The 16,382-nt window shown below is 39.5% G+C and overlaps 1 protein-coding gene across 2 annotated transcripts; it reads left to right on the top strand.

The window, feature by feature from the left end:
• The first annotated feature begins 3,885 nt into the window (after positions 1–3,885).
• Positions 3,886–15,418, top strand: LOC133995634 (uncharacterized). 2 transcript variants are annotated; one of them, XM_062435111.1, is made up of 11 exons: positions 3,886–4,000; positions 4,478–4,673; positions 5,551–5,749; positions 6,336–6,504; positions 9,804–9,897; positions 11,293–11,334; positions 11,499–11,570; positions 12,906–13,033; positions 13,353–13,473; positions 13,565–13,635; positions 14,368–15,418. In XM_062435111.1, exons 2-11 carry the CDS (start codon positions 4,478–4,480, stop codon positions 14,587–14,589), a joined length of 1,314 nt encoding a protein of 437 aa, XP_062291095.1. In that variant the 5' UTR covers positions 3,886–4,000; the 3' UTR covers positions 14,590–15,418. The 2 variants fall into 2 exon arrangements, with proteins under 2 accessions (XP_062291095.1, XP_062291094.1); XM_062435110.1 differs by lacking the exon at positions 3,886–4,000 and having other exon boundaries at positions 4,255–4,673.
• The last annotated feature ends 964 nt before the right edge of the window (positions 15,419–16,382 follow it).

Here is a 16,382-nt window from a genome sequence, read left to right as displayed (position 1 = left end):
TTACGTCAGACAGACAGAGAAAGTGCGAGTGGGAGAAACGGGGGGGGAGGCTGGGGCTGGTGGAGGGCCGGTGGTGGGCTGGGCCGGTCAGAATTCTCCCGGTGGCTTTTAGTGCCCCACTCCGACCCTGCTGTAACAACAAATACAGCTGTGTGATTATGAGCTCTCATTCTGGTTGGAAATCTGTCACTGTCTCTGTTAGAATAATAACACTTATAGAGTGATACTAAAACATGGTAGCCTATTGATTTGGTATTTATGTATTTATGATGTCTGTGTATTGATTCTTGTGACATTATGGCCTTTCAGGCCAATGAGAATTTTAGTCTCTGGAGATCCAGTTTCTAACTCTGATCTAAATTTGTTTCTCTTTGTGAGCCAACAACGTGTGAAAAAAATGATTTGATTTCGGCCACAAGAGGGCACAAGTGGACCACTAGTTCTTATTCTAAATAAGACTAAATAAGACTTTTCTTCCTGGCAAGCTTTAAGTTTTGTGTTGGTACATTGTCTGTTAGCAAGTTGTGTAACATTACTTGCAGCTTAGCGGGCTAACAGGTAACGTCATTTTAGCTAACCACATTAGCACTCCTACTCAGTCACAAAGCAGCAGGATGACTTCACTACACCACAGTCTCCCTCTGTGAGAGCCAGAGTACACTGAGTACTGCTGCAGCAGCTTCAGACGTCCACATGAGCCAACACTGCGTCCAAGTGGCCGAATCCTTACATTACAGCTGCATGAACAACAAGACTTCATAAATGAGTACCTCAAATCTTTTAAACTATAAACTAGTAGGATTCCCAACGGAAAAATCCACTTTTCAGATTCATCAATTCATACTGATCAATAAATGAGCTCCATCAGCTGATATAGTTCATTCATGTCCTTTGAATGATCATAAAGCCATTAAATCATTTAATCACACTTCAGTTTAATAACTCACTGTGGTCAGTCAGGTGTTTTTTTAATCAATAAATATAAATAGATCTAGGGAAGAGTTAGAGAAATACAGAGACATCACCAAATCCTGACATGCCAACAAGTATTTTACATCTAAATTAAAAACTGTTTTAAAATGTTGAGTCAGTTTAATTTTAACTGCACTGTAAATAAGGAAACACAGTTTTAATTCACAGCAGCAATCCTCGTCCAGAGGCCTGTAGTACGAAGCTGGATTTTCTCTTATCGAGGTAACTTCAGGATTAACCCTGGGTTTTCCATCCTACGACGCTGGTTCACTTCTCACCGGGGTAAATCACCATGGTAACTTATGCTGAATGGCTAACCTGCTCTGGAGCAGGTTATGTTCTGGATAAGAGATCAACGAGTATAAAAGCACCACCTCCTGATCAACCAGTTCTCTTGGTAAATGGCCTGCCCATTCTTAGAAGATCCTGTCAACATTGGTGCGCGGATCGTGAGAGGAGCGCTTAGGAGAGAAATAGTTTTTAGGTATAGGGATGACATCCTATACGAAAGGTACAGATTTTCAAGTGACATTAAGTTAGTTTAATATTCAACATTCATTTCACATTCAAAGTATAAACCTATTATGCGCTTCAACCATTTGAGTGAATGATGTCAAACCAACTGTATAACATACAGACTAATATCCCTCATGTGCCTCAATTTTTTACAATTAAAATCAGCAATTTTCTGCCAGCATTCCTTCCTGGCTTTTGCTGCGGCAACAGTTTTGCTTTTGGCCTGGATGATGTGTTTGAATTCTTCATAATTTTGAAGAATAATTGTCTGCTCCTCCATGCATGGTAAAGTAGATTGCCCTGCAAGCAGGGTTTCTCCATGTTTGTGATTGGTCAGACGCTGCAAACACCACCCCTTTTATGTGAGCGTGCAGTGATCAAGATTGGTTGATAACCAGCTTCGTAGTACCGCTTATCAGGATTGCGAATGTCTGGGTTAATCAACCCAGGTAACGGAGAGATATCCAGGGTATGTTAATCCAGCTTCGTAGTACAGGCCTCTGATGACCCCTCTCTGTTCTCACAAACACAACAAGCTCCACTGTGTGCCCATATTCTTTTTCCTTGTTCCCTTCCCTTCAGAGCTACAGTTTGAAGATGGATGTGACCAACATGTAAAGTAATACAAGAGCTGTCTTGCTTACATCAGAGATCAAACTTGTTTCACCTGTCAGGAAGTTAAACTCAGACATTCATTTCCACTGATACCCCTTTTCCACCAAAGCAGTTCCAGTGCTCAATTGAAACCGGTTTTCCTGTTTTGACAGTCAAAGAACCGGCCCTTGGCCAGAAAAAACAGTTCTTTGCTGGACTAGAAAAAAGAACCACTTACGTTAGGGGAGGGGTTATTGAGACCAACCACAACAAACAAGACCGCATAGTGGTGAATAGATAAGGAGGGAATTATCCCTTGAACATTTGACTGATAGTGAAATTCATACACATTAATGTTGTGAGTTAGCTGTGCTCTGCCGGCTAATGTTAGCTTACAACAAAGTCTAACATAACCATCTCAATCCTGTCGAGCAGCACAAATACGTTGTATCTGCCGTGTTTGGATGCCAATGAAGCCTCGTAGAGCCAGGAGCAACAGCTGTACAAACACATAGTCTGCCATCGTTGTTGTTGCTTCTTCTTTGTATTATTGTTGCTTCGAAGTTGCCGTGAGTCTTTAAGGGAAAGCAGTGACGTAACTGACATTCAGGTGACCTAATGACGTGGCTCCCTAAACACTGAGCCATGGAAAAGCAAACTGGTTCTCAACTGGTTCGTTGTTGAACCGACTGTGAACCAGCACCAGCACTGGAACTGCTTTGGTGAAAAAGGGTTTATGAGAGCTGAAATGGCACAGAAAGGAGATCAGCTAGACCGAGAAACAATCAGCTGTTCGATCTGTCTGGATCTACTGAAGGACTCGGTGACTATTCCCTGTGGACACAGCTACTGTATGAGATGTATTAAAGGATTCTGGTATAGAAATGATCAGAGGAAGAGCTACAGCTGCCCTCAGTGCAGAGAGGCCTTCACACCAAGGCCTGTCCTGATGAAAAACACCATGTTAGCAGCTTTAGTGGAGCAGCTGAAGAAGACTGGACTCCAAGCTGCTCCTGCTGATCACTACTATGCTGGACCTGAAGATGTGGCCTGTGATGTCTGCAATGGGAGGAAGCTGAATCCTTCAAGTCCTGTCTGACCTGTCCTGCCTCTTACTGTGAGAAACACCTCTAGCCTCATTATGATGCAGCTCACTGTTAAACCTGTAGGCATACATGTTATCAGTGAAGCATATTTAAATTTTTAGTAACACCCCAAGGCGAGTGCTATCCTATACAGTCCTACAACTTTCCCCTCTTCTTCACATGTTACAACTAACCCAGACTCTTGTGTCCATGAACTAGCTTTCCTTACAGCTAACAACTAAAACATTAGCAATAAGAACTTGCATGAAATATATCTACACAGACACAAAATTAACATGCTTTAAGTTTTTAAGAGTTTATCTACAAAGCAGGCAATGTTATCACAAAAATATGTGAAGTCAAAAAATTCTACTGTGTCTACCACAGGGTGCTACTTCTTCACATGTGGACTGACAAGAACTAAATTTAGCATGTGTAGAGTGAACCAAGTGATTTGTAATTTGTTCCTAATTGGAGAAAATAAAAGAGTTATAACTAACTCATATTACAACCATCTACGGTTTCCCCCACTAGAAAGTGAAACTGGCACAGTGGGACTGTTTAGTGCAGCTGAAGGAGGCTGAGAAAGGAAACACTTTTTCTCTGTGAGGGGTTGAGGTTTTGACTCGAGGTTCTTCTGTTTCCTGTCAGACCGAAATTGTTTAGATGAGTCATTAATGACGTAAGTGTGACCTCCACCAGTCTGCCTCTTTTTCCACCGGGGTCTGCAGACGGCTGAGAAATGGAAAATCCAGAGAGTCAATAAGTAATAAGCAAACATCCACACTTAATTTCGGAAGAATGGAGATGAAGTAAAAGACAAAGACAGAACAGTAAGCATGCAAAGAAAATGTCATAACTTGGCTCTAACTGGTTGGGAACTGTTGATGTAGTTGCTGCTCCAGCTTCATGTTTGGGGGAGGGGTGGGGGCGGTGGGCTGGGGGAATGTCATCTAAGTTCTTCTCTATTTTCTGTTTGTAGAAATGTGGACTTTGTTCATGTAAACAAATCAGACTTTTTGTAAAACACACATACACAAAAAAACAGAAGAAAAGACTTTTACAGTGTTCACATCCTGTATGACCGTTTGTAAAAATATGACTGCATATGTGAATCTTTTTTTCTGTGTGTGAGCCCCGCCCCCAGTCAACTCCAACTCAAAGCAGCTGTGTGTGTCTGAGCCCCTCAGTCAAACTCAGAAAGCAGCTGGGTGTGCAGTTCGACTTTAACAGGAAACACAGATTTTCTTCTGTTCATGCAGTGATCTTTCTGCTTTGCTTGGCTGGATGTTTGTCTTCTTTTTTTAAAGATGTTTGGAGATATATCCAAAACAGTTGTTTTGGATCTGGGTGCTGAGAACGATCTCAACTACAATGAAAATGTCAACCAGAAGATTGAGATGCTGACTTTAGTTAAAGTCAGAAGGAACTTCCTCAACATCACCAAGTACACGATCATCAATAAAACACTGCTCAACCTGCTGGAGGAACCGGACTTTAACCCAGGTCTGTATTCTGACATAAAACTACATGTGAACAGCAGTAAAGATACCAAAAACACAATACAAAAATACTTAATTACATGTTGAAGTCTTACACTTACAGTTAAAGCATCATCAGCTTCGGGTAGTTAAAGTTTTAGAGTAAAAGGACAAACGTATTATTTGTATTTAATCGGATCATCATGCTTTTTAAAATAAAATCTTACTTGTAGTAGAATTTTTTTTACTAGATGTTTTTTTCTGAAGAATCACAGACATGGTGTGTGATGAATCTTCCTCTTTAACCTTACCTGCACAGAGGACACACATTCGTTCTGACCTTTCGGACAGGATCAAAATGTATACCTTAACTCTTGTGGAAATTATAAGAAGAGAGGATAGTAAAGTAATACAGTAATAAAGTAATACAGTAATGAAGTAATACAGTAATAAAGTAATAAAGTACATAAACCAACCAATGAACACTGCTAAACCTTTGCTGACCTCACAAATTAGACACAATCAGTTCTACTACCAGGTGTCTTTTCTGAATGAACAATAACCCCTGATACTTAGGCGTTCACAGAAGTTAAGGCACACATAAAAATACTCCTAACTATACCCGTCATGTAATATGTGTTTCATAAAGTGTACATCAATACAATATTTGAGTGAATATACTTTAGTGTGAAAGACATAAACATGTGTGCACTTCAATCAGTGTTGTTTTGCTTTTGTAGTAATTTTTGTTTGTTATACTTTGTGAAAATTATGACATATCTAGTCAAACTTACTATATCAAAATAACAAGATATGTAGTCAAAATTATCTTTGTCAGGATGTATCAAAAATGTGAGGCATTTAGTGAAAATAATGCAATGCTCGGTAAAATGTCCCTGCAGATGTCACAGAGGAGGTTCTCGTGGTGGATTTTGAGAACCAGAGAGACAAAGGTGGTCGAGGCTCTGTAGAAGCAGGAGTTGATGCACCTCAAATGAAAGTGAAATTGACTGCATCCATGGACACTGTGGACGGAGTGTCCTCCTTCACTCTGAAGAAAAGGACAGTGGACACCCATCAATTGGAGAGAATGGAAGACAAGTATGTTTCTGTTTGTCTCAGAGTGATCAATGTTGGATTTTTGTGGCTGATACTGATAACGATATTAGGGAGTAAAAGAATTCCAATATAATTTCATAATCTCATACACAGAATATATACATAAACATAGTTTTTGCAATGATCCCTCAAATGTGGTTATCAAACACTTGAGAAAAAGATATATAACAGAGTTTGGGATTTAGAGTTTAATAAAAAACTAAAAAGACATGTCTAAAATGACATCAGTGCACTGAAACAGTAAACTTCACTGCTGACTTAATAACTATAAATAAGTTAGAGTAAAAGTTGAGTGCTGCTCATGTGGGAATGTTAGGTCTCTTTCAAATTAAAACCTGAAGAGTTCGGTTTAGACCTGCTCTATGTGTAAAGTGCCTTGAGATGACTTTGTTGTGATTTGGCGCTATACAAATAAAGATTGATTGATTGATTGATTAAAATAAAACAAACACATAGAAAAAAAGTACAATATACAATACAATATTGTCAACTTGAACTAAGAAAAACAATCAAATATACATAAAAACATAAAATGCTACCCTAAAAAACTCTCTGACTGTCTTTGCAGGAAGATAAAGATGAAGTTGGTGGACATGCTCAAACTAAAGCAGAAAGAGAAGCTGACTTGTGTTTACCAGACGGTCTACAACACCACTCCTGTCACATTTTATGTAAAAGCGAGAAAGAGCGGTTTAGTGTCGGGAATGTTCAATAGAATATTCCATGTGTCGCTGGAGGTGAGTATTTGTGTTATTCTCCACCTTTAACTATTTTTACACTCAGAAGCCTGATGGATAGATTTTTGACAGAGGAAAATAAAACTAAAACTAACCCTAACTCTAGTGTTTTCAGACAATTCCTACAACACTATCAGATACTATGAGGATCATTCTGCTAATTTTCTAACCCTAACCCAAGTGTTGTGTGTGTATGTGTGTATCAAAGCCTGATATATCTTATTCCTCTGTTGTTGCCCAAAAGCTATTAAAAACATGTCAGTGAGTCACACCGCTGCACTGGGTCACATGTTCCTTCATTATAAAGATGGAAACAAAGAGTAATAATAGTGATCATGTTTTCAGTCTCAGAGAGTAGTGTCAGGAAGTAAACACCCACACCACACCACAACTATAACGACATCGACAGTGGAGAACGATATGGTTGGATCACTTTCAGAGAAACACTGACAGTCAATCAAAATCCTTCCCATAAAACATACAGCATGAAAAATCTGCATTTAGCCTGATAATTATATGGTATTGTAAAGGCAATACTTGTGGAAGTTAAAAACTGTGTGTGTGTGTGTGTGTGTGTGTGCATGAGACACTTAAGAACAGGATATCAAAAGGTTGAGGTGCTGGGAGCGGAGGAAATAAAGCAAGACTTGTGGGACGTGATGGTGATAGTGATGTTGTGCAAAGTAGGGTTGTAGATTTCAAACAGGACACACCTGTAACCTGTGGTGTGTTACAAATATGTATATATGGATCTGTTTGCAAATAAAACACTGCAATTTCACAAGTTTGCTGCAGCCTCATGTAGGAGGATTATGGATTATTATATTCAAAATATTCAAAATTTAGCTCTCGTAATCTAATCAAGGGCACCACCGGAAGATTGAATGGACTTTTGTGTGTCAAATAAATCTTTTTATTCAATTAAATATTTATAATATTTAATAAATCAATACATTTCTGAATCAGTCAAATACCTAAAGTTCATGGCTCTACGGTTCAATAGATCCCCTGTATCACTTCAAAGAATAGACATACACAATTGATTGAGTTTTATGGATTTTATTAGCTACATACTACTAAATGATGTATAAATAAAAGAAATGATGAGTTTGCAATACAATATGAATTCAACAGATTGTTACTCGATATGGCGACATGAATGAAAGATGATGGTGAATGATGAATTTAAATGAAGGATATGTAATTATGTGGAAACTAAGAAAACTTGTAAGTTTTACTGAGTTGTACTTTTAAAGAAAATTTGAATTACTCAATCTGACACCAAGTGGAAGATCTCAGAGCGCGTCGCAGGTCCGGGCGGGGTGCTGTGAGGATGGTCCGGTTCGGCAAGCCGTTTCTCCGACTGCCTGGTTCAGGTGGTTGTTGTAGTATGATTGACAGACGTATGTCTGCCCAAAAAGCTCTCGCAGGTTGACGACAGATGGAGGAAAAGTTCAATTTAACTAGTTCAATGTTTAATAACTTTCTGGAGAGATCTCAGCGTTGGCCACGTCAAATCCTCAAAAAGGGTCAAAAACAGCTGACTGCAAAACTTAATGACGTGTTTACTTAAAGGGCCTTTTCCCTGTACGTTTGCTGACAAAGTTACACGGTTACAAAAACTTAAGAAAACTTAGATAAAGAATAACTAAAGATTAAAATAAGATAAGGTGGCTAAGGTAAGAATGTGTGAGGTGAAGAAAAGGAAAAAGAGGGAAACCTGGAGCGAAGCCAAGTCAAGTCAAAAAGGCAGAAGGCTAAAACAAAGAAAAGTCAAAAAGCTAAGGCAAAAACAAAGAAGAGAGAGAGGACATAGAGAGAGTTTCATATCGGTGCATCCGGTTTTTGTGCTGGGGAGGGCTTGTGTGTCAGCCAATCACAGCTTCATCACAGCCACTTTGAGGATCTAATTTACTGTGAAACTTTTCATCATCATCATTCATTCAGTATTTAATCCTGATTATAAAATGCATAATATAACATAGTAACTCAGAACACAGGATGTATCATTCTGGCATTAATATGACATCAGCTTGATTCATCAAGCTGCTATTTGTTAAAACCTGAAAAGGATTAATATGATCAAGCATGATCACATTGTTATTCTACTATGTTCCATGATAGATAATTGATTATCACCATAATGTAAGCATAACATCAATGTAACACTTTCTCATATTAAGTAACATTCTCTTACTAACATTTGTGTTTACTAAAAGAGAACGTATAATGACAGTTCTTCAAATACCCATTTATCTGTGATCGCTGTAATAACTGTTACAATGGAGATTTCTTTAGGTAATTGATACTGATATAAGTAATTGGTATTGTCTAAACCATACTAAGTAATAAAACGTTCTTGTTTAAGTCTTTTAACACTAATATTCTCACTGTCATGCTCTCTGTGAGACACATAGAAAGTTGAGACATAGAATGTCTTTAAATTTATGACGACAGTCTGTGTGACTCTTATCTGATGGTAGAAAGGGTTAGTAAAGTCTCTCCGATAAATTATGACGTCCAAAGAAAGCACCAAAATCTGTCTTTTGTTACTTTTATGTAGTTCTTGTCACTTTTGGTTGCTCCATGGAATGTTAATAGATCTTTGTTTGTCCAAGAGAGAGACCATATCAGTCTCTATATCAAACCTGGTCCAGTTTACTCATGTCAGGGTCAAAGGTGACTTTGACCAGATGATGTTCTTAACCGTACTGATGCTGTGTCGGCTACACTCATTTTCGGCATGAAAAAGACAACATTTCCAGTAAAACTAAAAAACCTGTAAATATCATCTTAATTTTGGAAACTGACTGATGATTTATTTATATTTATTTAATGTAATGCAGCTTTGCTCTCACCACGGACTGACGCGCTGTAAATTGGAGCAGAATGATGATTTCTTTAGATATGTTTGTCTCTCTTTATTATACAAAGATGTTGTAAAAAGTAAATCTTTTAGACTGTAGATGTGAGCTCATACTGTGTGTCTCTGCTTCAACATGTGCTGCTGTGTGTCGGCTCAGTTTGGACATCACAACCCTGTCAACCCTTCTGCTTTTCTTTTTATATCTCTGTACAACATACAGCAGTAACAGCTCATCAGTATCTATTTTCATTAGCTGACAGGATGTTATAGTTCATAAGTGTGGATGCTCACATTGTTATCATTATAGTTATCACTCTTAGTGTGGATGGCCCTTTATCCTTTAAATCTCATGTTGATTTTATCCTGACGTGAGACAACTGAAATGTGTGAGTGTAAACATCTCTCTGTGATCCTCCTGTGTTTGTTCCATCAGAGCAACAAGAAGGAGGAGACGAGCTTCACTGTTCCCAAAGACACCACCTTTGCTTACGGCCTGATAGAGATCAACACTCAGGGCGGGACTCTGGGTGAGACATCACTGTTTCTGTAACTGTGTCTCTACCACAGACTGTATATAAAATGGACCTAACATCCGTGGCGTCACCCATTGGTTTGTGGACTGCTGCTTGGAAGCGAATAGGATCTGAGCAGCGCCATTTTGAAAATTTCAGGTGCATGCCGGGAAAAGTAAAAACACGGATTCTACTTATATGGGCATCAGGAGGAGCATGAGGCGCCCTCCTGAACCTGTGAACCAATCAACCTGTCAATCACGACGTAGCCACGCCCTAATGCATACCCTGCTTTATCGTCAAATATAAAATCAGGGAGGCCAAAATTTCACATATGAACATCATACTGCATTGAAGAAGGCTTTAAACTAGCGATTGAGACCATAAACACAATTTGAAAACGTTTACTGAGGTTAGAAATCAAGTGAGAAGTTGGTGAATTCTCCATTGACTTGTATAGAGACGGAAGTCCTTTTGACACCAAAACGGTCGCCGCCTGGTGACCTTTTGATAGAATGCAGTTTTAAGTTACTTCCGCGTTGGCATCATTTCAGAGGACCGGAACTCCCCGCCTGGTCTTTACTCACCTGCATAAATCTATGTCAGTGCTTCTGTAAATCACATCTGTAGAGTTTGGACATGTTCTTTTAAAGAGAGAAAATATCTCCTCCTGTTTACCCCCAAATATTTAACAGTAATAATTAACATATAAAGCATTAATACATGTTCATAACTCACTATAACATAGCTGTCAGTAGTGTATTAGTCAACAGTTATAACTCCTCCTGTGGCACCCAGAAGTGTTTGCTGCTGTATAAACAGATCATGAATGGAAAATATGGTGAAACACATGCTGTCATAATATATAATATGTCTTCTTATGAAATACTGAACTTAATAGCCTCGTCAAATGTCCTGTAAGTACATTATAGTGAGTTATAAAGCACTACTTAGATACATAAATAGATAAATAAGAGTCATGGTCCGTCTAAAAGCTACTGATGGGTTTTCATCTTTGAAGTAAACAGAAGTCTGTCATGTGACCAGATGATTAATCCACCACATGATCCCTTAGAAACATTATCAGCTGTAATAAATCTATCATGTGGAGACTGATTTCATAAATAAAATCACAATAAATGATAATAAAATGAAAAAATAACATTCAGCTTTAACAAAATGATGTCTCCAATGTTAAATGTAAAGGAAATAATTTCACAAATTAATCAAAATTAACTATATAAATGAGCATTTGATGGACATTCTACAAATCTCTGAGCACACTCCATGCTTTTGTTTTTTATGTGTTTATACGTCTGGTGTTTAAATCCTGATCGAAATCACAGATTACTATAACAGCAAGCTGAGACGAACCAATAACTTCATAACTTCTACTTCACCTTTGTTCAGGAATTCCTCCACGACTCACGAAAGTGACGCGTCACGGGAAAGGTTTGTGTTTAGTTTTCTTTCAACTTTTAAACTGATTTTTACTGAGAAATCAGAAGCTTAGTTCTGTTGCTTATCTCTGTCTTCAATGTTACACTGATGCTGTTGTTGTTGACTCCATGTTATATCCAATAACTAATAAACTGACATCATGGAAACCTCTGCAGGATGGGCGGGGAACATCAGCTTCGACGGAGATGGAGACGACTCCTGTAAGACGCTGGAAGAACTGAAGGAAGGTTGGTTTGAGTTTCTGAAACTACAACCTCAACAACAGGATCATTTTATGTGCCTTTTTGTGTTAATTTAACCTTTGTGTCGTCTTCCCGGGTCAAATTGACCCCGTCTGTTTTGACTGTTCCTTCTTTCCCCCCTTCTTCCTTCCTTCTGTACTTCCTTCCTCCCTCCTTCTTTCCTTCCCTCCTTACTTCCTTCCTTTCCTTTCTTTCTCCCTTCCTTCTTTCCTCCCTCCCTTCATTCTCTCCTCTGTCCTTCTTTCATCTGTCCTTCCTTCCTCCCTTCCTCTTTTCCTTTCTTCCTCCATCCCTCCCTCCATCCTTCTTTCTTCCCTCCCTGCTACCTTCCTTTCTTCCTTATTTCCTCCGTCCTTCCTCCCTTTCTTCTTTCCTTCCCTTCTTCCTTCCCTCCTTTCCTTCCTTCCTCCTTCCTTTCCTCCCTCCTTCCTTCTTTCTTCCCTCCCTCCTACCTTCCTTCCTTCCTTATTTCCTCCGTCCTTCCTTCCATTCCTTCCTCCCTCCTTCCTTCTTTCCTACCTCCCTGCTACCTTCCTTCCTTCCTTATTTCCTCCTTATTTCCTTCCTCCCTCCTTTCCTTCCTTCTTCCTTCCTCCCTTCCGTCCTCCTTCCCTCCTTTCCTTCCTTCTTCCATCCTCCCTTCCTTCTTTCCTTTCCTCCCTCCCTTCCTTCCTTCCCTTCATCCTTCCTCCCTCCTTTCCTTCCTTCTTCCTTCCTCCCTTCCTTCCTCCTTCCCTCCTTTCCTTCCTTCTTCCTCCCTTCCTTCCTTGACTCGAGGACAACAAGAGGGTTAAAAAAAAGAAGCTACCACCAATGAAGAGTCCTATCTAATCAGTTCCTGCATGCTGCCATGCTGTAGGTTACCACCACAAGATTTGCCACAATTGGTGGAAATAACCAGCAGTCTGCTGATTTGAAATTATAAGCTTTCAAAAATATTGCAGAGATTTCTTGAATTTGTGTAAATTATTGTGATTGCAAAATGGAGTGCAATGCAGACATTTTACAACATAATACGATGCAGGAAACATACAGAGAAAAGACTAGAAATGGTTACACAATTACACTAATTAAGGAGACCAGAAATCAGTATAAAAAGTAGTCTGGAAGTATACAGGCAGGGCAGAGGAAGGCTGTTTTTGACATTTTAATATTAAACCTAACCCTCATGTAATATGTAATATCTCTTATTTTTCTTGACAGGCAGTGAAATCAGATGCACATTTAGCATCATTATATCGACCTTTGTTATGTTGTGTTTAATTCTTCACTACTTTACTCAGCGGATTAAAATGGAAGTTGCTGGTGTGCTTCTTGCAGAAATATCAGAAAAGGCATGTCTTCTGAAGCCGCTGGAAACACTTCCTCAGTCGAGCCGTCGTAATCTGCTGAAAGTGCTCAGTGAGCTCGTGCGTGACAGAGATGCTCTCACACTGCTGGAGGAAACAGTAAGACTCAAGTCAACAACAACAGTCAGGGTGAAAACCTGTGTGAAGCTCTGTGTGGTCATCTAGAGGTGTCTGAGGGGAACATTTAAACTCTGTCTTCACTTTAATCACTTACTGGACATATGATGTATGTTTGTAATCTTTAAAAATGAATAAATAGCACATATAAACACATAAGTACTGTACGAAGACTTGAAACAACCTGAACCTGTCGTTTAAATTCTGACTTTATCACTAACTGGAGACACAGAGTTGTAGTTCAGGGAGAAAGCAGCAGCCTGTCAGCTGACACATCTCCTCCTCTGTTTCCTCTCTTCAGTTGGATAAAGAAATGACTGAGTGTCCACAGTCTCAGAGTGTCTCTTCATTTATGGCTCTTCTTCGTGAAGCCTCCTCCAAACAGAGAGATGCTGTTCATATGCTGGTCACAGCCTTAGACGGTAAGGCCCGACTCACAGTACTCACTGATTTGATAGAATCTACAGCACACAATGAATGAAATAAAGATGTTTCTGTTCTTATTCTCTTCAGGTCTACCAGACGGTGCTGCTGCTCTTCTGACTGCCTGCAGTCCTGAAACACTCAGAGTTCTCCAGCAGCTGGTTTGTTTCCTTCACCAACATTTACATGCCAATCCCTGCAGAATATCACTGGCTGTTTTTGTGATTATTGCAGTCAAAATATTTGATTTTGCAACAACATTTCTCAAAGAATTACAATTTTTTGTGCTCTTTTTGCAGTTAAATTATGAGAATTTGTAAAAATGGCAAGCAAAGGAAAATAGTTTAATTTAAAGAAACTACCAATGAAGAGTCATATAACTTTGTTGGATAAAAAGAATACTGCATATCACAGTAAAACTGTACTTGAGTTCCATTCATAAGCCTTTATTAAATAAACTTTCAGCTCAATATTAGCACCAATAGAATCAGTCAATAATGCCATTTAAACAAATCCATGAACATAAACTTTTTTTTGTCCATCTTTGCTGTCTGAACATCAGCTTGTATTCTTCAAACGTACTGAATCAAATCTCCTTTGGGAACATTTAAGAATCGTTCGATCCATGGCATAATTATTGTTGGCGGATGAGATTTGTATATCATCCATCTGAAAGTGCCTGAAACCTTTTTGAATGTGCTGCAATGACGTCAGTTACCACAACAAAAAATGTGATAAATGGATTCAAATCACAAGCGCTTGTTGATTTGGAATGAAGTTGTTGTAATTTAGCAAAACCGCAAATTGACTCTAAATGCTGCTGTATTGATCTCAGCACAACAACATTAAGAAACATATTTCTCTCTCTGTCTGTGTTTTCTTTTGTTGTCCAGGTGAGTTGTCTAATGGAGGACGGTCAGGCCAGACTTCCAGAGTCTTTGCCCGTCTCCCTGCAGGAGGAAGGAGAGATTCGCTGGTTGGCCGAGATCCTCTGTTTGACTGATCAGAAGCTGAAAGAGCTGAGAGATCAGTGGGACGGACAAGAGTTACCACGAGAGATGCTGCTGGAGCTTGTGTGTCTCGTCGTGCAGGGACTCAGCCTGATGCAGCCTTAACTACATTTATAATGTAGACTGCTCTTCTTACATGTAAGAGTCCATTTAAAGGAAGGGACCACAACTTGTCAAGTGTCATTCAGGGGTCCATATTGTGACTGCCTGACCCTCTGTCTGCTCATTGGCTGTGTGTGTTCCCTGGGTGGAGGTTGGGACAGGTCGTCTGGCCAATTTGCCTCACCTGCTGTGGGTGTAAGGGCAACCAGGGATTTAAGGGCTGTCTGACCATTTGTTCTCTCTCTTGCTGCCTCCAGACTGAGACTTGGTTTCAGGCTTCCACCTGCCATGTGGAACTTAGTATGATTTACTCTTGCATTCAACACTTCACACAATATACTCCACTCATCCATACACTGCATACATGACTGGCTTGGGCCTGTCTTCCCAAGAAAAGGACACTATAAGTCATAAATTGATCCACCAAAAATGACCTATAGCTATGCGCAGAGGCGGAGAGTAATGAATTACATTTACTCGCATTACTGTAACTGAGTAGTTTTTTGTGATTTAAAAATCTGTAATTTTAGTTTTACTTAAGTATGTTTTGTGTGAAGTATTGTACTTCGCTACATTTTAAATCACATCTGTTTCTGAGTAAAAAAATGTTGGCCGAATTTTGTTTTTTAAAGCAAAGAGGATTGTACAGCATCATTAATCAGCATGATACAATAACTTAACATTCATAAATTATTGCAGCCTGTGACAACCTGGCAGCTAGCTCTCATAGCGACATATAAACTCTAACAAAACACAACAAACTCACATATGTATGGACGCACACTAAAAGAAATAGCTATTAAAAAGAGTGCAACAGATAATTTTGTATTGTATAAAGTATTGTTGAAAGGATGGGACATTATGCAATTGTGATGATTATTTGATGATAGAATTACTGCTATCTTTTAAAAAATAAATAAATCATAAAACATAAAGTTGAACAGGCAGAGAATAAGTAAACATCCAACAGGACCATGTGTACGCTGCAGTCAACTGGGGACAGTTGATCACATAGACATAATACGTATATCTATGGTTGATCATGTATTACTGGAGTACAATGCATACAAGGAGGAGTGACAGGAGTTGGTGAAACTATTTAAGTATGAAAAACTGGACATAACATTAAGGAGTTTGTTATAGTGTTTCACAGAAAGATGTGGGTGTTCGAGCAAAATATTTGGAGGACACAGGTATGGAGGTTGCAATACAGAAACCCCCCCCGAAAAAATGATAAGAGTAGTGGTATTTCACTGGCGGCCGATGCCTCCCACTTATTCTACACCTCTCAAGTCTCTTCACAGTGCCAGACTAGAGTCAAGCTCAACAGGGTTTGTCCCGGGCAATAGAGGTGTACCCACTGGCCGGAGGAACCGTCCGTCCGAACACCAGTGCGAGGCCCCCTGATGGCGGGTCACGGATGCCAATCGATCAGTGTGACAAAAGTGGAAGAAAACCACAGTAAAAGAGGCCAAAACCCTCTTTAAACAGCCCAAAGAGCATCCCGCAGAGGTGGACTACAAGTCTGATGGCCATTTATACATATATATGTGTATATTTACATATATGTATGGAGAAGGCGGTGGTGATAGACGTAGTGATCATGAGCGACAGCAACATCAGGAAAAAGATACACAAGAAGCTCGAGGGCTGAAAGAGGAGCTAGAGAAGATGTGGGGAGTAAAGGTAACAGTGGTAATGGGAACACTGGGAGCTGGGAGCCACAAACTGGGAGAGTGGCTCCAGCAGATTCCAGGTCCAACATCTGAGGTCTCTGTCCAGAAGAGTGCTGTCCT

This window comes from Scomber scombrus, chromosome 15 (assembly GCF_963691925.1).
Source record: "Scomber scombrus chromosome 15, fScoSco1.1, whole genome shotgun sequence".
NCBI classification, from domain to species: domain Eukaryota; kingdom Metazoa; phylum Chordata; class Actinopteri; order Scombriformes; family Scombridae; genus Scomber; species Scomber scombrus.
The sequence above is the reverse complement of the archived record's forward strand: the minus strand, read 5'-3'. Positions and strand labels throughout refer to the sequence as shown.

What these genes read in the sequence shown, in the direction of transcription:
- LOC133995634 (XM_062435111.1), top strand. Translation starts at nt 4,478, where the DNA reads ATGTTTGGAGATATATCCAAAACAGTTGTTTTGGATCTGGGTGCTGAG. An exon ending in TTGGAGAGAATGGAAGACAA is followed by an intron (nt 5,750 to 6,335) that starts GTATGTTTCTGT and finishes CTGTCTTTGCAG; the next exon opens with GAAGATAAAGATGAAGTTGG. An exon ending in TATTCCATGTGTCGCTGGAG is followed by an intron (nt 6,505 to 9,803) that starts GTGAGTATTTGT and finishes TTGTTCCATCAG; the next exon opens with AGCAACAAGAAGGAGGAGAC.